Source organism: Dermochelys coriacea, chromosome 1, assembly GCF_009764565.3.
Source record: "Dermochelys coriacea isolate rDerCor1 chromosome 1, rDerCor1.pri.v4, whole genome shotgun sequence".
NCBI classification, from domain to species: Eukaryota; Metazoa; Chordata; order Testudines; family Dermochelyidae; genus Dermochelys; species Dermochelys coriacea.
Window position 1 is genome coordinate 291,200,647 of NC_050068.2, and position 21,125 is coordinate 291,221,771.

General features: G+C 39.9%; 1 protein-coding gene across 9 annotated transcripts in view; it reads right to left on the bottom strand.

Moving 5' to 3' along the window:
* Positions 1 to 8,442: 8,442 nt before the first annotated feature.
* TBK1 (TANK binding kinase 1) overlaps positions 8,443 to 21,125 on the bottom strand; it is a 57,357-nt gene continuing 44,674 nt past the window's right edge. For 5 of the 9 annotated variants that reach the window (XM_038387641.2, XM_043493931.1, XM_043493933.1 and 2 more), the window contains 9 exons: positions 19,451 to 19,526; positions 17,282 to 17,406; positions 17,097 to 17,173; positions 16,717 to 16,756; positions 15,138 to 15,239; positions 14,951 to 15,047; positions 13,553 to 13,659; positions 12,979 to 13,050; positions 8,443 to 8,533 (listed from right to left, as the gene is read on the bottom strand). In XM_038387641.2, coding sequence (XP_038243569.1) covers positions 8,482 to 8,533; positions 12,979 to 13,050; positions 13,553 to 13,659; positions 14,951 to 15,047; positions 15,138 to 15,239; positions 16,717 to 16,756; positions 17,097 to 17,173; positions 17,282 to 17,406; positions 19,451 to 19,526 — 748 coding nt within the window. In that variant the 3' untranslated portion in view covers positions 8,443 to 8,481. Of the gene's footprint in view, positions 8,534 to 8,566; positions 9,472 to 12,934; positions 13,051 to 13,552; positions 13,660 to 14,950; positions 15,048 to 15,137; positions 15,240 to 16,716; positions 16,757 to 17,096; positions 17,174 to 17,281; positions 17,407 to 19,450; positions 19,527 to 21,125 lie in introns of those variants that run through there. The other 4 variants (XM_038387679.2, XM_043493938.1, XM_043493923.1 and 1 more) reach the window with 2 other exon arrangements.

The following is a 21,125-nucleotide window of genomic DNA, read 5'->3' on the forward strand; positions in this document are numbered from 1 at the left end:
AGGAGGGGACACACCCCAGCAACCCAAAATATTAAATACAAAGAAATAAGTTAAGGGGGAAAACTCATGCATTCCTTTCCATCTTCATAGTGCCTTATCACTGTTGATAACTTACTCTAATGCTCCTTAAAGCTTTCACTTCAATCTCCAACAGATACCCAAAACCAATTCACATCTTAACTCCATCAAAATTGCAGTCAATCCAAAACCTTGACAGTGATTTCAGCAGTGCTAACTCAGAATAACTTCCCAAATGCTTGGAATGTGTGACAGTCAGATATGCTAATCTGTCATACAATGTATATAAAAGCATATGAAATCACTGTTAAGGTTTTGCATTAATGTCCAAGTTTGACAAAGCTGTGTTATGATGCAACCCTGTCACTAAACAATTCTGTTTGCTAATATTGAATAGAATGGATATCCTCCCCAGGGCTGGACACCAAGAATTTCTGAATTCTAGTCTTATTACTTACAGTCCTACTCTTAATTTTCTGTGCTTCCCAGAAACTGCTGGGGAGAGTGGTGGGAGTCAAATATTACTCTTATTTACATATAACCTCTTTGTACCTCAGGGAGCCTAAGGGACTTCTCACCGTCCCAGAGGAATTTTGTAGCAGAGCTGGAAACAAAGCCCATCTTTCTGTTGTGCTAAACCCATGAGAGTTATCTCCTAGATCAGCTTGCATCTCCTGCAGATTGCTTCATGTCTCTTCTTTTTTATTGTGCTCTGCAATATGCTAATAACACTTCTTCACTTTTTTTAAAATGCTTTGAAAACTACAGGACAAAAATGCAATTTAAGTATATTGGTCAAGGACAATTACATTCTGGCAGCTTTGGTCAATGGTGGCTGGGTTCATCAATCGCAGAGCATTACACAAAGTTTGAGATTTTTTAATAAATGTATTTTATTTATGAGCTCTGTGTTTAATCTTTTGCAAGCTAGTGGAGTAGGAAGCAGTGGAGACCGAAACACCTTATTTTTGAGCATCTCCTACGTAGCAGCATTAGAGTTAAGCCCTTCAAAGTCAAGAAGCCAGTTAAAATGACTGTTGCAACTTTAACTCTACCTCCTTGTGCCTCTGCTTCATGACATTCTTTCAGTACAAATTCAAAATTTAAAATTCAAAATGATCTGGACAAACTAGAGAAATGATCTGAAGTAAATAGGATGAAATACAATAAGGACAAATGCAAAGTACTCCGCTTAGGAAGGAACAATCAGCTGCACACACAAAAAATGGGAAATGACTGCCTAGGTAGGAGTACTGCGGAAAGGGATCTGGGGGTCATAGTGGATCACAAGCTAAATATGAGCCACATGAACTCCCTGCACCTGCACACCCTGTACCAAATGGGAGCTACCCCAGGTAAGTGCTGCGCACCCCAAGCACCTGCCCCAGCCCTGAACCCCCTCCCACACCCTAACTCCTGGCCAGACCCCCCCATCCCCAGCCTGCTCCCACACCCTAACTCCCTCCCACACCCTGCACTCCCAGCCCCAACCTGCTCCCGCACCCTAACTCCCTCACAGACCCTGCACCCCTAGCCCCAGCCTGCTCCCGCACCCTAACTCCATCCCAGACCCTGCACCCCTAGCCCCAGCCCACTCCTGCACCTTAACACCCTTCCAGATCCTGCATCCCAACCCTGAGCCCCCTCCCGCACCATAACTCCCTCCCAGACTCTGCACTCTTAGCCCTGAGCCCCAAAAAGAGGCTCCTATGCATGGCGCAGCCCGGTGGCTCTGCATGCTGTCCCGTCCGCAGGCACTGCCCCTGCAGCTCCTATTGGCTTCAGTTCCCAGCCAATGGGAGATGCAGGGGCAGCATGCAGGGTGAAGGCCTCTGACTGCTCCTATGATATAGGAGCTGGAGTGGGGGCTATGCTGCTGCTTCCGGGAGCCGCATGGCTTGGCTCCCAACCCTGTTCCACGGCTGGAGTACCAGAGGGGGGCCATGTGGCTGCTTCTGGAAGCCGCGTGGAGCGGCCCCCAACTCTGCTCCCTGGCTGGAGCTGGGCAAGCCCCACACCCTGGTTGCCAGTGGGAGTTAGAGGGCTGGATTAAAACGGCTGGCAGGCCAGATATGGCCTGCAGGCCATAGTTTGCCCACCCCTGATATAACCTGTCATCTGGAGGGAACTTCTGAGAAGGAGTCTGTGTAATCATTCACTTACTGAAACATTCCACAGCCTGTTGTGGACTTCCAGAACCTGGATACAGCCAGCAGCAGCTCACACATTATACCCTGAGGTCTGCCGGTTGCTCTCCCCCTTCTCCGCCAGTATGAAGCATTCCTCTCAACCTTCAAACATGCCAATATGGACACCTGAAAGTGTGATGGCTGCCATGTTGGCCAACACCAGTGACTGAAACAATAACTTTCAGAGCTAAAAGCATGAGTCTTTATGGCTTGTGCTGAAAAGCCACATTCTCATGATGAGAATTATTACAGACTCTCATCCTCTCTGGGTTGGGCACTGAGGGGACACAACACACACTTTGACCAATAGGCTACAAGCAAAGTGAGAGAGAGAGGTGAAATGCAAAACATGCATTTTGGCGATCCATACCATAATTTACAGTTTGTCATGATTTTTAGGTACAAACTTGTTTTAAGAACATCTTTTTACTGTGTGAATCACATGTGACCATGCCAGCCTTCACATAGTCGAGCAGCAGGATTTGAATTCTTTGACCTTCAGATCCCTAGCTTAGGCCATTACTTTTTGAGCTACAGAAATACAGTAATTACTAGTCCTGTTCTAGAACAGCCACTGGAAGAGGAATTGACACACTAACAATGGATTACACAACTGTTTACCAGTCAGCCGTAGAATATTGGCAATTAGGAATCCTGGATTCTATACTTGAGGAGTGTGGTTTACAGTAGTTACAGAGAGGAAAAGGAAATCTGGTTTACTCACTCTGAAAGGAAACTGTGTGATGCAGTGGACAAGATTGGGGTTTGTCATATTAGAGACCTAGATTCTCTGCTTGCAGAGGGCGAGGGGGAAAGAGTTTCAACACCTCTTCCCTGTCTTCTAGGTTGGGGTTTGTGGGTGTAGTCAATCATAAGGGTAGTGAATTGCAAGAGCACTTAAAATTGACAATACAAACTCCTGCTCTCCTCTTTCCCAGCTGAGGAAAGCTCCTTCCCAGAGCGAATGTCACCAAATTAAAATTTGACATATCTTGTGTTATAACTAAATAGAAATAAAATATTCTATAGACACACACTACTAATGTGTAACTGATATTCTAAGAATCAGTACACAAGGAACAAAAATGTACCCAAAAGACAGATTGCATAGTATTTTAGGTTTCTTGCAAAAGGGGTACAAAGAAAAGTGGGACAATCTTGTGTATAAAATCACCAGAAAGGATGATTTTTTAACTCTGTATCAGTTCATCTTTTTATCACACCATGAAAATTTCAAAATGCTCAAAGTTTGTATTTTTTGCCATTTTTGAGATTTTTACAAATACAAGTTTAAAATTCCTCTTAAAACTGTAATGTAATCTTAACTATGGCCCAGCTACCACTATACCATAATAGACTCTTATACCACCCGCCCCCAACCCCATAGTACGTGAGCCCGATCCAGTAGTACATTGAACATGACTAAGGTCTGTCTTATGTAGTTTGTTCTCTTGCTCTCAACCTCTTCACCCAGAGAAGTATGTACAATGCAGTATTTCATTTTAGTAGAGTTTGTTTGTTTAATGTACATGTTAATTAGAGAAGACAAGGTGGAAGAAGTAGGATTTAGAGGGGAAGGTGCTAAGGTTTCTGCTAATTAGTTCTTTTGAAAGTTTGTGCCACAGTCTTGAACTCATTGCTCAGAAAACTGTGTCCTGTACAGACAAACTTTACCTTATAGCAAAATGTCCCAATGTGCCCCAAGCTATGGGCAAAAGTAGTTTGATGGAGAATACTGGAGTAGTCCAGGAGGGAGATCCCTTTTCCAAGTTCTGGGATTCCTTTAAACTTTTGAAAAAATGCCCGTACTGGTTTTTAGCAAGTAAGGGACTAGCGATTTTATTGGTAAGCTAAGTTAGCTTTGCGCACATATGCAGCACATTCAGGATTCATATCATAACTCAGAACTTAGCTGTGTTTAATATGAGTAGCTGGGCAAATTTTAAAGAGCAACAACTCTAATTTTTTCACCCCATATTTCTAAACTGTAGTGAATCATGTACATTGCAGAGCAAGTCTATAGCCATACAAAGTTTCACATGTAACAATTCATCTGTTTTTGTGATACAAATAAGTTGCACTATTATTAAATAGGAAAACTTGCTTTTTAAGCTCTACAGAACTCAGATTTGATTGAAGTGTGCTCCAATTAATCAAAAGAAACTTTGTGCTGGCACTAAACATGAAAAACTTCAGTTCAAGACGCAAAGCTTTTAGAAAGTTTGAATGATTGAAAAAGATTTACAGTAACTTTTATAACCTTAACTAAAGCAGTTGCTACATGACCTTGCTACAGTACTGCAGAGGTTCTTCCATGCATGCTTAGATCTTGTCGACACTAGATTTTTTGCCACTATAGCTACTCTGGCAAATCCTCGAAGTGGAAATATAGCTTATACTGGCAAGAGTTCCCTGCATGAAATAAGCTATATAGGTAAAAGGATATTTTTGCTGGTAGAACCGCATCTACACTAGGGCTTTTGCCCACATAGCAATGTTGGTTAGGTTGTGATTTTTTTCACACTCCTAACCAACACAGCTGTGGTGGTAAACCTTTTATGCATAGACCAGACCCTAGTCTCCTCTGTTACCAGAGATACAATAATGCTTTTTGGAAAGCACTAGTGCTACGGGTTGATACCTTTCCTCTCTGCTTCAATTAAACAATTAGTCTCAGGTTGGTTGGTTGGAGATTAGTCTTTTTTGGAACTATTACAGTTAATACATCCATCAAAAATAATCAAAATCAGAATGTGAGAGGTAGGAAACATGCATGAAAGTTATGTATTGGAATACTTAGCAGTCAAATGAAAGAGCGAGCTGTTTCAGAATTGGCTAGAGACTGGTTCTAATTTTACCCAAACCAGTTTGTCTAGCTTGTTTGTTCCTTGTTTCACTTTTACTCCCTTTCAAGGCTTGTTCAACTTTTTAAAATGTTTATGAGTGAAGTGTTTCCTGCCGCCTTTTGTAATCCATGCTGTAGCATTATACCCTGTAGGTATTTTATGAAGTTCCACATACTGTGTCTACAGTGATCTTTTTCTTAAAACTTCTGCTATTGAATTAACAAGATTCAGTGGGAGCTCCTGTGCAGAAAAGATATCAGGTAGAATGGGCACTGAGAGGACACAACATGTGCACACCCACACTGCTCAGAACAAGTTAAAACAATACAGTGGTAAAAAAAGTTAGTTGCTGCTGGCACCTAGTCTATGCTAGTACTTCCATTATTGTATAGGACAGAAACTCCCTTTTCTGTATTAGGACAGTACTGAGCACACTTTTACTGCTACTGCAATCTAAATAATGGTTTGAAACTTGTAATTTTATTCCTTATATTTCATTTGAGTTTAAGGGGGAAATAGTATATCAGAAAATTAAAAGCCAATTTTTACAAAACAAAATGAAAAGAAATGATGAAAAGAAGCCTGGAAATTAAAGACACACCTTAGAATAAGTGGTTGATATTATATTTATGTATACAGTCATTCACTCATGCAATTTTACAATTAATATGTAGACAGGCTTGCTAATGTATTACTTTAATCAGTTATTTAACACTATAACTCTAAAGTAGTAATTCAGTTTCAGAGGGGGGAAAAAAACCCTATAATACTATCAATTGTCTGTCTTGGCAAACCTATTACTTTCCATATTAAGGACTGACAATATTATGACAGTTGGTATGAACACAGCCAATCTCATGGTACACCACACACCATGCATCAAGGACTAAAGCCAATAAGGGATGTTTCATAAGAAAGTAATCTGTAATATGCTTAACTGATTACTTCAAGTCCATTAGCCAGTTTGTAACAAATTACTTTTTCAAAACAATTTTAACAAGCCTATATACATTAGTGGTGGATTTACAAGACTAAAACCAGCAGTGTTTTAAAATGAACATGTTATGAAGCAACATGATAGAAAAAAAAATAAAAATTTCCATTCTTGTGAAAATAGTAAGTGACTGTACACTGTGGCATACAAACTCTATGTTTACAACAATTAACTCTCCCCATTCAGACTGCTTCAATGTAAGAGAAATAAGACTCCTCTATTCCTCTTACAATTCTTTTCTCTGAAAATTCAATCTTTCAACCAATATAATTTGTTTTACAAAGTTAAAATTCCTTAAAATAATGAGCAAAATAACAGACATAGAAATAATCTGTGATTCTAATATACATTTACGTACAATTTAAGAACCTGATTCTTCAAACATCTGTGCACATAAAGTTTACTAACATTCAGCAGGATTACTGACATGAAGTCATTCATGTGCATGCTAACACAATCAGGCTCTAAAATATTCCCATAATTTATATACTTTTAAGTAAACACTTTTAAATGACATGGCTAACCCAGAAAAAATGGATTTTTTTTCTTCTTTTTTTGGTCAACAAAATTGCTGCACCAATTTTGCAGAGCAATTTTTTCCAAAAAGTTTGCAAGCTGAGGAGAATCTTTTACGATATGTAGGGGTAAATGATATTTGAATAAGCAAGGATAGCAACCCAGTATCAGAGACTGTAAAACAGTGTATATCCTACTTTAATACTGGAGCAACCAACCAGAAGCACCAATTTCATAATTTCTATTTTAAGTATAAAATAGATTTTAATGTTTTGAAATTTTTATTCTGATACTGTGATGGGGGCAGAAAGACAGGGGAATAAACATCACAAAACTGAGTCTTACACATGTGTACCTGTTACTGGTTTTTATTTGGTTGAATGCTTCAGGGTTTTACTGTTGTTATAAAAAGCATGAAATAATCTAGGACTAATCTATCTCAGGAACTACGTTACCCTACATGCCTTATTGCAAATAGGAATGGCAGAGATGGAACTGTTGGCCATCCATGGCATTGTCTCAAAAGAGAAAGGATGAGGTCTTTGCTCCAGAAGGCCCATGATCCTTGAATGCTCTTCCTTAACATTATGTAGCAGACTACATCAGTGGCAAAACTCAGGATATTTGCTTCCTTTTTAATTTCATAGGTTTTGAATAAGAGTTTTCTTCTCCATGTTTTGGGCTGAGTTGTGCAGTGTTGGAGGAGCAGGGTGTAGTATTAACTTTCTATTTGGGGTTGGGCTGCATGCAGTTACTGGTTTTGAATGTGCTAACTTTTCTATTTAGTAGCTGCTTTTGGTTTCAAATAATTTTTGTTAGATGCCAGAAGCCTTCAGTATGGGGCACCACAGATGTAAGAAAGTATTACTGTATTTTCCCTCCCAAGTTTAACATCTTATTAGTCATAAGCTGTGACAATGTACTTTGTTGGTTTTGGTCCCTTTCTGAGAAGTACATTTTTAAAAAAGTTATTTTGCTGATGTTAAACTAGCATTGAAGCAAGACAAAGTGATTTATGGACTCCAACACTAAACTCCCATAATACTTAGCCAAATGATTACCATGGAGAACATGGCACCCAACATGGACAGGACTAAAAACCTTGTGAATTTATTTTCTCGCAAACAAATGGACTATTAACTTGGTAGACAAGGGGGAAGAAACGCATCTCCTCTCTTTGTCCTAAATGCATGCTGTTCACATTGAATTACAGATGCAAAGACAAGATCAAATGGTCTTCATTCAAGTACTGTAGTTGATCATGAGTCATTGACTAGGTTCTGAAATAACACACTGGTATTAAGGGAAGCCCAAGCGCCCTTTAAAACAGTGGTGCGCAGACTTTTCCTGTCGCAACCCCCCTTACCAGTAATGGAATCTGTCTATGCCCTCCTCCCGCATTACTGCACAGCTGCGTGGTACTCCCACCCCATCCCCTGTGGGGACTGACCTGGGCCCTGCTGTGTGCCCCCAAAGCATTCTTCCACACACCCTTAAAGGGGTGCGCCCCACAGTTTCGGAACCACTGTTTTAAAAATTATTCATAACTTCTCTGAATGCAAGCTAGTTCAAGCCACAAATTCTCTTTTAAGAAACAAAAGTAAATCATGACCCAAAAGTCAACATTCAATGAATGTCTATTTAGCATTATGCTTGCCGTAATCCTTTGCCATAGTTTCTTAAAGGGATAAAATGTATAACCATGTCAGAAAACTTAACAGTAATTCTATTTAAACATTAACAAAAAACTGATATAATTGTTATATTTACAGTATATACATATTTACATAATTTTGTTAAATACTAGAGTTGCAGAAAAAAATTGCTGTACAGAATGGTTTTTCTGCATTTAAATGCCCCTTATAGCATTTTTTTTTTCCTGTGAAAAATGAACAGTCCTTTCATGCTCCTTTACTGACTAGATACAGTCTACATTCCGCAGGCCACCATCCACAGTCAAAGCACCAAATCTAAAGCGAAAGAAACATTTTATTCTTAGCTGATTAAAAATGATTTAATACACAATAAATTAACCCTTACTCTAGAATAAAATTAACATGTGTTTCTTTTTGAATTCATTTAACTATAACTTAATTATGTTCTCCCCCCCCCCGCCATACCCCAACACACATTTATTTCTTAAAATAGTACTCTTGGAGACAAATGAAGTGTGTGCATACAACAGGTCACTGAACGATCTAAGCATAGGACTGAGAACCAGGAACAAGTGAGTTCTTAGCCCAGCTCTACCACTGACTCACTAACTCAGTAGGAGACCTTAGGCAGATCATAACACCTGTGTAGCACTATCTACACTAGGAAATGGACCCATTACTAATAGCTGCCATCTGAAATGGATACCGCTGAACCAGTGAATGAAAATGATTTTGACTGCTAGCATAGACAGAACAGAATCATTTTCAGTGCCATTAAAGAAAGCATTGTTTCAGCATGGTTATAAAAAGTATGATTGACTTGTTTTCTCAGTGCTATTTCATTACAGCTAATGCTAAAACTGCAGAATGACTAATACAGATTGGTATCATTCCATAGTTATTAAACTTAGTGATATCTGAAAATTAAAAAAGTTTAGATACGAGCCTGTGGATCACTGCAAGAAATAAAGTGTAAATCCAGCATTCACCACTCTGAGCAACAGTTATTTCCACTAAGTGACCCTAGGTAATTTCAGCTTTCTTGGTGCTTTTACTTGCATCACAAATTGACTTCCACAGTAATGGAACAAATAAATAAATAAATTTAATTTTCAAATAAAGACAACAACTGTGGCCAAATCTGCTTGAAACATGTCTCAGAGCAACAATTTGGAAACAGGTGTCTATACTACAGTTGTCCAAGAGATAAAATTGCCCATTTTCTTGCTCCCTGGATCCATTAACTTCCATACCAAATTATAAAGGAGGACTTGTGGCACCTTAGAGACTAACAAATTTATTAGAGCATAAGCTTTCGTGAGCTACAGCTCACTTCATCGGATGCATTTGGTGGAAAAAACAGAGGAGAGATTTATATACACACACAGAGAACATGAAACAATGGGTTTATCATACACACTGTAAGGAGAGTGATCACTTAAGATAAGCCATCACCAGCAGCAGGGAGGGGGGGAGGAGGAAAACCTTTCATGGTGACAAGCAAGGTAGGCTAATTCCAGCAGTTAACAAGAATATCTGAGGAACAGTGGGGGGGTGGGGAGAAATACCATGGGGAAATAGTTTTACTTTGTGTAATGACTCATCCATTCCCAGTCTCTATTCAAGCCTAAGTTAATTGTATCCAGTTTGCAAATTAATTCCAATTCAGCAGTCTCTCGTTGGAGTCTGTTTTTGAAGCTTTTTTGTTGAAGTATAGCCACTCTCAGGTCTGTAATCGAGTGACCAGAGAGATTGAAGTGTTCTCCAACTGGTTTTTGAATGTTATAATTCTTGACGTCTGATTTGTGTCCATTCATTCTTTTACGTAGAGACTGTCCAGTTTGGCCAATGTACATGGCAGAGGGGCATTGCTGGCACATGATGGCATATATCACATTGGTAGATGCGCAGGTGAACGAGCCTCTGATAGTATGGCTGATGTGATTAGGCCCTATGATGGTGTCCCCTGAATAGATATGTGGACAGAGTTGGCAACGGGCTTTGTTGCAAGGATAGGTTCCTGGGTTAGTGGTTCTGTTGTGTGGTGTGTGGTTGCTGGTGAGTATTTGCTTCAGATTGGGGGGCTGTCTGTAAGCAAGGACTGGCCTGTCTCCCAAGATCTGTGAGAGTGATGGGTCGTCCTTCAGGATAGGTTGTAGATTCTTGATGATGCGTTGGAGAGGTTTTAGTTGGGGGCTGAAGGTGATGGCTAGTGGCGTCCTGTTATTTTCTTTGTTGGGCCTGTCCTGTAGTAGGTGACTTCTGGGTACTCTTCTGGCTCTGTCAATCTGTTTCTTCACTTCAGCAGGTGGGTATTGTAGTTGTAGGAATGCATGATAGAGATCTTGTAGGAGTTTGTCTCTGTCTGAGGGGTTGGAGCAAATGCGGTTATATCGTAGAACTTGACTGTAGACAATGGATTGAGTGGTATGATCTGGATGAAAGCTAGAGGCATGTAGGTAGGAATAGCGGTCAGTAGGTTTCCGATATAGGGTGGTGTTTATGTGACCATCGCTTATTAGCACCGTAGTGTCCAGGAAGTGGATCTCTTGTGTGGACTGGTCCAGGCTGAGGTTGATGGTGGGATGGAAATTGTTGAAATCCTGGTGGAATTCCTCAAGGGCTTCTTTTCCATGGGTCCAGATGATGAAGATGTCATCAATGTAGCGCAAGTAGAGTAGGAGCATTAGGGGACGAGAGCTGAGGAAGCGTTGTTCTAAGTCAGCCATAAAAATGTTGGCATACTGTGGGGCCATGCGGGTATCCATCGCAGTGCCGCTGATTTGAAGGTATACATTGTCACCAAATGTGAAATAGTTATGGGTGAGGACAAAGTCACAAAGTTCAGCCACCAGGTTTGCCGTGACATTATCGGGGATACTGTTCCTGACGGCTTGTAGTCCATCTTTGTGTGGAATGTTGGTGTAGAGGAAACTACAGTCCATTGGTGATCTTCCTAAAAACACCATCCTAGCCACTATGGATGTAGAAGCCCTCTACACCAACATTCCACACAAAGATGGACTACAAGCCGTCAGGAACAGTATCCCCGATAATGTCACGGCTAACCTGGTGGCTGAACTTTGTGACTTTGTCCTCACCCATAACTATTTCACATTTGGGGACAATGTATACTTTCAAATCAGCAGCACTGCGATGGGTACCCGCATGGCCCCACAGTATGCCAACATTTTTATGGCTGACTTAGAACAACGCTTCCTCAGCTCTCGTCCCCTAATGCCCCTACTCTACTTGTGCTACATTGATGACATCATCATCATCTGGACCCATGGAAAAGAAGCCCTTGAGGAATGCCACCAGGATTTCAACAATTTCCATCCCACCATCAACCTCAGCCTGGACCAGTCCACACAAGAGATCCACTTCCTGGACACTACGGTGCTAATAAGTGATGGTCACATAAACACCACCCTATATCGGAAACCTACTGACCGCTATTCCTACCTACATGCCTCTAGCTTTCATCCAGATCATACCACACGATCCATTGTCTACAGCCAAGCTCTACGATATAACCGCATGTGCTCCAATCCCTCAGACAGAGACAAACACCTACAAGATCTCTATCATGCATTCCTACAACTACAATACCCACCTGCTGAAGTGAAGAAACAGATTGACAGAGCCAGAAGAGTACCCAGAAGTCACCTACTACAGGACAGGCCCAACAAAGAAAATAACAGGACGCCACTGCCATCAACTTCAGCCCCCAACTAAAACCTCTCCAACGCATCATCAAGGATCTACAACCTATCCTGAAGGACGACCCATCACTCTCACAGATCTTGGGAGACAGGCCAGTCCTTGCTTACAGACAGCCCCCCAATCTGAAGCAAATACTCACCAGCAACCACACACCACACAACAGAATCACTAACCCAGGAACCTATCCTTGCAACAAAGCCCATTGCCAGCTCTGTCCACATACCTATTCAGGGGACACCATCATAGGGCCTAATCACATCAGCCACACTATCAGAGGCTCGTTCACCTGCGCATCTACCAATGTGATATATGCTATCATGTGCCAGCAATGCCCCTCTGCCATGTACATTGGTCAAACTGGACAGTCTCTACGTAAAAGAATGAATGGACACAAATCAGACGTCAAGAATTATAACATTCAAAAACCAGTTGGAGAACACTTCAATCTCTCTGGTCACTCGATTACAGACCTGAGAGTGGCTATCCTTCAACAAAAAAGCTTCAAAAACAGACTCCAACGAGAGACTGCTGAATTGGAATTAATTTGCAAACTGGATACAATTAACTTAGGCTTGAATAGAGACTGGGAATGGATGAGTCATTACACAAAGTAAAACTATTTCCCCATGGTATTTCTCCCCCCCACCCCATCCCCCACTGTTCCTCAGATATTCTTGTTAACTGTTGGAATTAGCCTACCTTGCTTGTCACCATGAAAGGTTTTCCTCCTCCTCCCCCCCCCTCCGCTGCTGGTGATGGCTTATCTTAAGTGATCACTCTCCTTACAGTGTGTATGATAAACCCATTGTTTCATGTTCTCTGTGTGTGTATATAAATCTCCCCTCTGTTTTTTCCACCAAATGCATCCGATGAAGTGAGCTGTAGCTCACGAAAGCTTATGCTCTAATAAATGTTAGTCTCTAAGGTGCCACAAGTACTCCTTTTCTTTTTGCAAATACAGACTAACACGGCTGCTACTATGAAACATACCAAATTATAACACCCCCCACCAAAAAGTAAAAATTACTATTTGCCTTTCTAAAATGTGGTTATTCTCAGCTAGTTCTTTAACAACACCTTCCATTTCCTCCTTCAGTTTCTTCATACTGTATAACAAAAAGCAAAAGAAAGGTCTTCAGTGCTTATAAACTGTTTTATCCATTGCATGCCCGTTTTAATGTTACATTCATTATGAAATAAATGTGTCAAAATGGTGTAATAGAAACAGTTTCTCTAATAATAAAATTGGAAGAAAAAATATTCTGAAGATGCCCAAACATTAGAGTGACTCATCACAATGAAGTTTCCAGTAACTTGTAATCGTGTACAAAATAAAGGAGAAGCATATTAAGTTAGCTTGAGAACAAAATCTGACAAAAGTAATAAATGAAAACAGTGAATGGTATGATTTTTCCCTCATGTCCATAAGCACATTAGCATTCAGAAATACCAGTTTGTTTTTGTAACCAACAGAAAATGCCCGACCTTTATGCCGTAGCCGCTTTAAAACTGGAAAGGCAAGTTAAGTCAACAATAAAAGCACAAATTTTCTCTAATTCCTCTATAGAAAGCACATGAAAGTATTACAATTATCCACCTAATTCTTACCCAAGAGTCATTTCCACTAAAGTGTTTGAACTTGGATAGATTGGATTCATTGTATGTTTGATCCCAGTGGAAGCTGCAAACGTTTTCTGTCGCAGAGTTTCTTGTAACTGCAATAAATAAATAATATAATTAAGTAACATGATCACAGGCCAACAAACTGCCATGTGCATTTCAATGTCCACCTTCAAATCCCTCCTTGAAATATTCCCCTACAAAATGTGACTATGGTTAGGCAGCTGTGTGCGGCCTATCATGTTGAGTAGTATTGACTCGTGCTCTCCCTTGTCTGTCTGTTGCATTCTCTCATCTTACTCTTTGTAAGCTCTCAGGAACAGAGACAATCTCCCTGTTGTATGTTTGTCCAGTGCCTAGCATAAAAGGGATCTGATCCATAACTGGGGCTCCTAGGCACAAGTAACATTATTAATAAATATAGTAATGACCCTGCTCCTCTCAGATTTTTGCTCAGGGAGATCAACTGGATTTCCCCCCCTTTTTACACTTGTGTTTTTTTTAAAAAGTTGTTTTGTTGTACTAAAATACATTTATTTGCCCTCAGACTTCTTTCTGTATTTGGGGACTGTATAATGAAGACTAATACATAGCATGTCTGAATGTCTTAAACATTTGACACATCTTTAATGAATGGTTAGATTCTGCAGAAGAAAGCAAGATATTCACTTTCATGCCTCTGATTTTTCCCCAGGAACCTGGTTTTGAACTGATTTTGGTGGCTCTGAAAAGATCTGCACTCCAAATGGCAACTGTCCGAGTGCTAAAAAATTCAATAATTCCTGCCCCATGGCAGAGATTTTAACAGTTTCTTCCAATTGTATATTGTTCCTAAAATGTGGTTTTACTGTGACGAATGACTGTAAAAATGACATTGCAGGGTTTCATTGTTTTGTTGTTCAGGCACAAGACTGGGACACAAGAATCCTGGTTTAACTCTGCCACAGAGTGAGAGAGAGCTTAAGCAAATCTCTGCACCTCAATTCCCTGTCTATAAAATGGGGATAATATGTCTCAATCTCAGAAGAATGAATGAAGATAAATTCATTGATGCTCAGAGATTATTGTAATGGGAGCCACATAGAAAAGATTGAGATGGAATCACTGAAAAACATCTAAAATTGCTCAGTTTTTTTTAAAACTGCTGATCCTGTAAACTCAGTCTGGACTCTGAATCAGACGGCGTTCTATCCAGTTCACACATCACTAGCAATACAGCTTCTATAGGCCAAACTATTACATCTGTGTAGCCCTATTACTGTCAGTAGGTTTGCACAGGTGTAAGTGGAACTTGGTAAACTATCCTGTTGATGATGATGAGGGAAATGGAATAGAATCCTTTGCTCACTCAGTCTAAAAATTGAACATAATTTAGGACCAGTATACCTCATTTATATAGTCCTGGTATTTGGATACCTCTTCTTCAATATCAAAACACTGTCTGGTGATCGTCAGTAACTGTTTCCTTAAATGAAGCATCTTTCTGGAAGCAAAAAAAAAATTATTTTAAAAAAGCAATCAGCAAACTCATGGTGCTGTCACAATGTTGAACTCTAATGAATCAGTCTCTTGCCTCATCCAATCCTCTGCCTTGTCCAAAAATGTCTCATACTTGCTGACACATTCATCTTTGAACAGAGATATGGCTTTTGTGGCATGTAAATTCAGCTTCTGCCTGCAATACAGAAATGATCAACAGAATATTGTTATATCACTTCCAGGACTTCATTCCCCAAATGATTTTTTTAAAGCTTTGAAGCATACGAGGTATATATGAAGTTTTAAAATGTCTAAAAAACCTTTATCCAACTTATTTTGTGTGCTACCATAATGCGTTTATACTGGATGAACTGCCAGGTTATATTTCAAAATTAATTTCCAAGATGTTCCAATTTCAGATGTCCCATTTGAGGCAAAAATTTGGCTAGTTGTAACTATTATTTACAAACTATGCACTCATACTACTTTTTCCATTTGAAATTTGAAACCTTGATTATATTTAAGGAAAGGAAATGATGGATAGAAAGGACAGAGGAACTTATTATTATAATTCATTATTTGTATTACCATAGTGCCTAGCAGCATCAGTCATGGACCATGACTCCACTGTGCTAGGCACTGTACTAACAGAACAAAAAGGCAGACCCATACCCCATTAAGCTTATAGTCTAAGCATAAGACAAGAGGTGGTACAGATAAGCAAAGAAGGAGGACATAGTCAGACAATATTGGTCAGCTTGATAGGCAGTGGTCTCAACACTAACCATGCTTGTGTGTGTGAACTAGGAAGTGGAATCATGGGATGTGAAATTTTGAAAGACTACAACTCCATGTCAGCTTTTAGATTTTTACTGAACAAAGTCTTGAATGATGGCTAGTTGGTAATCTTACCTGTATGGTTTATATATGGACAAAGTACCTGGTTTCTCATTAATATCACACAACCAGCATCCGCCCAGGAAGCAGCTGAAATGAACACTGCTCACTTGCCTACCCAGTGATAAAGTGCTACAATTAAGACTGGAGTGGCCAGCCAGTAATTCTGCTGCCACCAAAAAGACCCAAGATCTAGGAGCTGAGTTCTCAGACCACCAGCGCTGAAATTACTGCAGTCGCAGAACAGAAAGCAATACTTTATGCCATCCTCTAGCAATTTCTTTTTGGGAGCGTATGGAGTAAAAAGAGATGTGCTCAGGATCCCAAGTGACACTTGGAGACCCCAAAGGGAAAACACTGGAGCTCCACTGTTAGTAGCAAAGGCAGAACACTTTAGGAAAGGGCATCGAGGGTAGACATTCCTTAGAAGTAACGAATTGGAAAGGAGGCAGGAATTACAAAATGTCTACTGGGTACAAGGTATTTTACATACACATGCGCTCAAACACATATACTCTCAGACAAAGACCAATTGGTTAATTAACATCCACACTTCAAGGTATATAAAGTTACCCCATCTCTAGAAAGCAGATAATTATGATTAACAAATATGCATAAAATCTGTCATCGTGCTTGACAGAAATTGAAAGAAAGTTGCTGTTCGAAAAAGCTTATAATCTATATCGAAGAGGAACCAGCAGGAAAGGTAACTGCCAAAGATTTGTCAGGGACCTTAGCACAAGTGACATTTTTTTAAATGTAATTTTAACACTTACTTGTCAAATTTGTGGATTTGTTCCTCATTATAAGGAAGTCCTAGTATCAGAGGAAATCAAAGATATTACTGATTTAATTCTATTAATTTAGCCATCATCCTACAGAATTGTTTTTTTCCTGTCTGAGTAAGCATTAGGTAGCAAGCATGGACATTTAGTTTTTTCAATGCACATGTTTAAATTTATAAAACCAAAGTTGTGGTTCACTTATTCCTTCAGATTCTTTTCCTAACTGTTGTCCTACAGAGCACTCAGGACATTTTCATTGTTGTTGGCCATTTCTCCCAATCACTACTAAAAATATCTGTACAGACTTAAGGCTGACTTGTCCTTTATACTTTTAATTATTCTTAATGTATACTAAAAATAAAATTACTTACTACGTTCTGCTTTGTCTTTCTTGAACTGATAATAAATATCTGTGATAGAATTCAGCAATACTTGCAGCTTTTCTGGACTAGAAGGAGGTGGGGGATGGGTGGAAACAAAAGGTTAATTATAATGAATGTAGGTCAGTCCAGAAATCAGAATATGTTCAAGCAATGAATGTGAAGTTGTCACTTACTTTCTGTCTCTGGGATGTGTGCCTTCCTGATTTGCCCAAGTGTCACTCAGCAATCCACCAGGAGACAGTTTATCTTCAATGTCGTGAAGACTGGGCTCTATTGTTCCCCGAGAGCTAGAAAGCTGCTTAAGAACAACAGTTTCACCACTACCATTGCCAAAAATCACAAATGATCTTGCACTTGAGATGGGATTCAGTGCATTTTCACTTTATTATAGTGATAATAAATAATAATACCACCACCACCTAGTCCTCACTTCACTAATTGTCTCCAAACATAGGAATATGCCTAGACAACTTATGAAGTATTTAAGAGCTCAGATGTTCACTTTAAAAACATACAAATATGGCATTATTAGGAAAAGTATCTTCTTTGGAGTTAATATTTCTGCTAATTAACATTTATTTTCTCAATAAACAGTATCTTCTCTTTGTCTCTCTCTTTCACCTATCTTCATGCTTTTTCTCCTATACTGCCCAATCCTGTCCTCCCTGCTTCAGTGCATCAAACTCTTTCTCCATGAAGCCTCCTAACACCAACCTTCAACCATACAAATGCTGCAACCAACCCATTACAAAAGACAAGAAAAATACAGTAAGATAGTCTTCCTCTAAATCTCCCAATGCATTTCGTGTTTTTTATTCACACTGTTAACACTACAGGAAGCAATACCGCTTGAAGACATCAAGCTGGCTTTTGTTTTGGCTTGCATATCAAAAAACTATTAACTGAATTCTTATTGCATGATCTTTATTTTGTTGGGGTGCAATCCAGAAAGAACTCAGACTGACTTTCAGATTCCAGGTTGAGTCTGCATAGCTGGCAGCTAAATATTATATATGTACACACACACGCACACACACTTTTAAACAGAGGAGATCTGAAGTCACTGAGAAACATAAATCATGGAATTCTACAATGTCATAAAAAATTACTCTCATACCATATGACCTACCTAAAAAAACCCCCACCTTTCCATGGTATTTGCCCAGATGAATGTATTATGTGCCTACCATTTTACTTTAATATTCTCTGTTTCTGTAATTTGCTAATAAATTCAGTTTTTATTTCATAACAACTGGGTTCAAGAGCCCAGTAGTGGCAGAGAATCAACAGAGCCCATCAGAGACATCATCAGTATATCACCCTGAGTCTGAGATTCCTGCATGGAAAAGATGTAATCGCCATCCCCAAGATGAGCCACAAAGGGGAGTTAGTGTGGGCACAGGGACAGCTAAAATCCGGTAGGATACTAGATAGGATTATATGCCATACTAGCTCTTTCTGTGAGAGGCTCAAAGCTTCACTTTCTCTACATCCCACAAGAATATTCCTCATCTGTTTTGTATCTGACAATTAAAACTACTCTTAAGTTTTTCATTCTCCTATTTACATAGCCTATAGAATAGGAACAACTTTGCTATACTACTATTCTCGGACAAATATTAAATTCTCCATTATTTAGTATTTTAAAATTTCCTTTTTTAATTTAAAACTCTGCAGATTTCAATGGACATGGTAGTGACATGATTCATACACATTTTACAAAATATGTGAAGAACTTTGGGATCCTTCCAAATGAAATGCAAAATAAGCACATTTACATTTTTTAAAGCTTGGTGCTAAGGTTATTTTTTTGAGTGTCTGATAACTGGGATGAATCCTTCAGTGGACACATTGCTCTTTCCACTCGAATGTGCATGGGAGAGGTTTCGGGGCGCCAGATCCGGGCAGAGCTCACCTCGGGCAGCTCCCCACAAGCGCCAACATATCCCTGCAGCTCCTAGGCGGAGGTGCGGAGGAGCAGCAGGGACATGTCGCCGCTTGTGGGAAGTCGCCCAAGGTGAACGCTACCCAAATCCGGCACCCCAAAACACCTCCCTAACCCCGTCCTGAGCTTTCTCCCACACCCAAACTCTCTCCCACAGCCCACGCCCCACACACCCTCCCAAAATGCTGGTTTATAGAGCTTTCCAGTTGGTAAAGTACCAGATAACACAGCTGTATTTTTCTTTAGAAAATAATCACATCACAATTTTCTTATGCAAAGAAACTCTCAGAAGAAGAGGAAAGCTGCTAAGAAAATCTAGAGCATATTTCAAAACTGCACCTTTGGACTTTTATGCAGGTACACTCAATATTGTCTTATTACAATATTAGACACTTACAAGCAATAGTTTAGTATGGATCTCTGAAATTTCATCCATTTCTGTTTCCAAGTGGATCTGCATCAGATTCTCATATCTATCCATAAAAATGTAATTCTGTTAAAAACATGACAGCAGTTCATACTTTTGTATTAAACAAACAAAGAACATGTTTTGGGGATTATTTTGTTCCGAGAATTGAAAACAAGAAGTTAATACAATTGTCTACCCTGCCCTAACAAAAGTTAGAAAGTTAAAAAAATCCACCAAAATTATGTTTAACTTTGAGAAGCAAACAAAACATTAGTTCAATAACAGACTCTCGCCCCTTCATTCCATATTTTTGCTGAACCGTAAAAAAGTTTTAAACTACTTGCATTCCTAGCATTCCTGCTTTTTACTCATTACTTGTATTCTATAGACAGCTGAAATGTCTGATGTAATCACCTCAAACTATTTTTGAAATGTACCCCTTAAAAATAGTCAAACGCATCAAGCACCAGTTCTCCAACGACTATGGAAACATCTTGGAAAACCTGAGTTATAACCAAATATTATAGGTAGGGCTGGTAGCATGGCCTATTAAGATTTCCCAACCACTTCCTATTATAAGACCCACTTTTCAATTGCTTATAACTTTGCTAAACTTTAACCCTTAGGGTTGAAGTTCAATGCCAGGTGACTGCCTGAGACTGAATTGTTTCAGAAAGATTCAGCCAAATGATTCTGCAGTTTCCAAGAATGATGATAGGGAAAAAACACATTATTTGCCTGTGTTAAAAAAAATCTGGTGACCTTTTTATTTATTTAGAAAAGCACTTGCATCACTTTGGAGCAAACTATTAGAAATTTGGCATTGAGGTGGCCTTCGTATCAGGGATGTGCTTTTTGCTGCCCTTGTGGAAATCTGCTCAAATCTCACTAAGTTATAAGCCTTTGAAAAACTGAAGTTTTCATATGCTAAGTAAAGCTGTGATTTGCACCTCATGTAGACATACCCATACTACCTGTACCCTAGTTAGCTTGCTAAAAAGAGAATTGAGGATGCCATGGTGCAGGTTTCAGTGTAGGCTGCACAAACCTACCCAGTCCTGCTGGGTACATTCTCGCTTGTGCAGCCGTTCTGTGGCGTCCTCACTTCTATTCTTAGCAAGCTAGCTAGAGTACAGCAAGCATGGGTCTGTCTATATTAGCTGCAAATCACACCTGCAGCTGCAGTGTAGACAACTCCTTAGAGTTTAACAGCTAAAATCTCCAAAGATTCTGTACACACTGAGCATGCTCCAACCCGGGGCTGAGCAGTACTTTTCCTGCAATTACAGCTCTGATTGCTATGCTCCGTGGAGGGACTAGACATAAAAACAGGGAGACTGTCTCTCCTGTTCTCAGAATTCAGTCCCTACTGGGTCCAGTCAGTGTGGTAGAGGAAGGTCCCTGATTTGAATACAGAGACTACAAGAGGCAGCCCAGCAATGGGAGAAAAGATGGGACAAAGAATCTGGGGATGCAGACTGGGACTGTAGGCTTGTGGCATGGGGAAGGGTGTTGGAGGGAAAATGGGACTAGGAATTGCAGGGAGAGACTGGAATGGGGGGGCAAAGAGACCAGTGGATGGCGGGGGGGAAAAGGTGGAGGCAGGAGAGATAGATATAATAAGCCAGGGTATAGGGGTAAAACTGGGACCGGCTGGGCACAC